Raw genomic sequence first — 2,528 nt, 5'->3', positions numbered from 1 at the left:
GTCCTGCACACCTACAAACTTTGGTACAGATTTAGAACAGACAAAAAAATAAAAACCTGGTCTCAGAAAAAAATTACCTTTATTTGTGAACACATAGTGCAGCAACGTTGGGCATCTGCGGCACTACTTCACGTGAAATAAGTGAAAACAGTTGCGACTTGGGAGAAGGCACAGGCACAGGAACGTGTAACCAGTTTTGCAGTATTTGCACCTGCTCTTCTTCTCAGTGTACTGAGGCCAGTGGTGCGTTCCATCATACCTCACATCATCTGTCGGTCTTGGCTTTAGTGGCCGAGCGATCTTGCTTGGAGGTGCATTTTCATTTTCCACTGTGTCTGACCTTCTCTTCAAAGGCTTGGCCTTCACGTGTGCCAGGGCTTGTGCGATTTGAGCACGGAAAGCGAGCAGAGAGAGCCTTCTTTTTATGCAGAGTTGCGTGCAGTGTCGCTTGTACAGGAGCCAACCATTTACAATAGACACGTCAATGATCCAATAGAATATGCGTATGTACCACTTTTTTGATTTGTGATCTGTGCGGTACAGCTCAATGAGCATGTCTGCCAAGTCGACGCTGCCCATAAAAGTGTTATACTCCTTGACAGCAAGAGGGCGTAAAACGTCAACCATGCATTTGTCTTTGCTGTTCTACCGCTTGCACGTGTCGGTTGGGTGGACTCCAGCATAACTGGATACTAGTGTCACGCAATTGTTGTCAACCCACTTTATCACTTCGATCTCCGTTTTTTCATTCATTTGGAAGTCCACGGAGCCTCTTTTTCCTGCGCTTTCAGGGCGGCGTCAGAAGAAAGAGGACATTTTTCTGTTCGGTCTGCTCTCACGGTCCCTATGCAATGGAACCCTTTAATCTTCAGTTCATCGACGAGGCGAAGACTGGTAAACCAATTGTCAAAGAACAACTTTTGGTTTACGTGTTGTGGCAAAGTTTTCACCAGATCGATGACAATATCCCCCGAGATGCCGAACCCATTATCCGAAGCCGTTCCTTTTCCTTCGTAGATTATGAAGTCGTGCATCATTCCAGAAAAACTCTCTCTCGTGAATACTTTGTATCCCCACTTGTGGGGTTTTGACTTGAGATATTGCTTGAGGTGCGATCTCCCCTTGAAGGGGATGATCTGCTCATCAATACTTTGTCGTTCATCTGGGGCCACCTTGCTCATGTTTTTTCTCAGCTCATCGAGTAGCGGGCGCACTTTGAAAAGGCGGTCGTAACCGTCTGTGCCCTGCGGCAGCGCCTGGAGGTTGTCATTCATGTAGAGGCACTGATGAATTGCCTCGAATCGGTTCGACATCACATCCGCTACCGGCGCAAAACGCGTTCCAGAATGCCAGAACATCCGGAAATGTGGCATGCGGACTATTCCCGAGATGACCAAGATTGACAGATACTTTCGCATCTCTTCATGTGTCACACTGATGCAGTTGCCATTTCTTTGTGTCGAATACAGATTTGTTTGATAGTGAAGCGCGTCTATCATTTCATTGTCAAAAAACATAGAAAAGCACTCAAATGGACTGAGCACATCTTCGGGCGGTTCTGACAGTTTGACTTTCCAGCTGCAATCCTCAATAGCCAGGTCCTTCTTTTTCCAAATCCTTGAAGACTTTTTTTGTTTCGTTTTCTTCCCGTTACTTGAATTAGCGGAAGGTTTGTGCGGTAGCTCTCCTGACAAGACCGCTTGATGTATAGTTTCTTTTGACATGTGGTGCCTTGTGGTCGCCAAGACTGGCTTCCCTCGTTGTATTCTTCTTTCCAGAAGTAGCAGAAGTACGCGCCGACATTTCAGAAGATCCGCTCGGCGCGTCATTGCTCTCAACTTGTGGCTCCTCGAGGTCGCGAAGGCTGGTCACAATTTCAAGGGGGCAGGTTTCAAGAAACCTGCGATCTTGCCTTGGATCATACTCAAGGTCGTCAGGGTCGCTGTCGAAATTGATATCCGATATATCTCCATCCGGAAGGAAAATTATTTCTTGGATCTCCTCATCCGTCAGTTGTCTACGTGGTCTGGATCTTTCCATCTAGAGACAAACATTTATATATTTTTTAATTCTTTGTGCAAAAATCAATTACCATAAATGACATTCATATTTGAAGATTTTAGCCGCGGGTAACCCCTAACAGATACGCCACCGATTTTTCGTTACCAATACCAATGCTACCCACATATGCCCGATGTTGCTCCTGGGCAACATCACGGTTGTCAGGCTGGTACTGAGTTCTCACAAAATGTAAGTTCATTTTCACTGCACATACGTCTCTTTTAGTCATTCAGTATGAGATTTCAATCAAGGATTTGTTGCATTATCACATCCTGCAGTTGTTTTCATCGAAGTTCACTCACCTGGTACAGTGGCGGGACGAGGTCGCTCGCCGGTCCACACACGTGTAGCAGATAAGTGAAGCGGACAAGTGCCGCCCTCTGTTTTTTATTTCTAGAGACTCGGGTCGCCTCAGCCTTGCGAAGTTAGGCGGAATGTAGGGCAATAATTACTGACTTGGTGCCTAG

The 2,528-nt window shown here is 46.2% G+C and overlaps 1 protein-coding gene across 1 annotated transcript; it reads right to left on the bottom strand.

Annotated features, from left to right (window-relative positions):
- Positions 1-749: 749 nt before the first annotated feature.
- On the bottom strand, positions 750-1,724 carry LOC120836862 (piggyBac transposable element-derived protein 3-like). The gene has a single exon (XM_040205953.1). The coding sequence runs from the start codon at positions 1,722-1,724 to the stop codon at positions 750-752; it is 975 nt and encodes a 324-aa protein (XP_040061887.1).
- Positions 1,725-2,528: the final 804 nt, after the last annotated feature.

Source organism: Ixodes scapularis, unplaced genomic scaffold (assembly GCF_016920785.2).
Source record: "Ixodes scapularis isolate PalLabHiFi unplaced genomic scaffold, ASM1692078v2 PGA_scaffold2__306_contigs__length_199485367, whole genome shotgun sequence".
NCBI lineage: Eukaryota > Metazoa > Arthropoda > Arachnida > Ixodida > Ixodidae > Ixodes > Ixodes scapularis.
This window is presented reverse-complemented; position numbering and strand designations above follow the sequence as displayed.

Excerpts from the sequence above, each read along its gene's own strand:
- LOC120836862 (XM_040205953.1), bottom strand. The coding sequence starts at position 1,724 with ATGTCAAAAGAAACTATACATCAAGCGGTCTTGTCAGGAGAGCTACCG.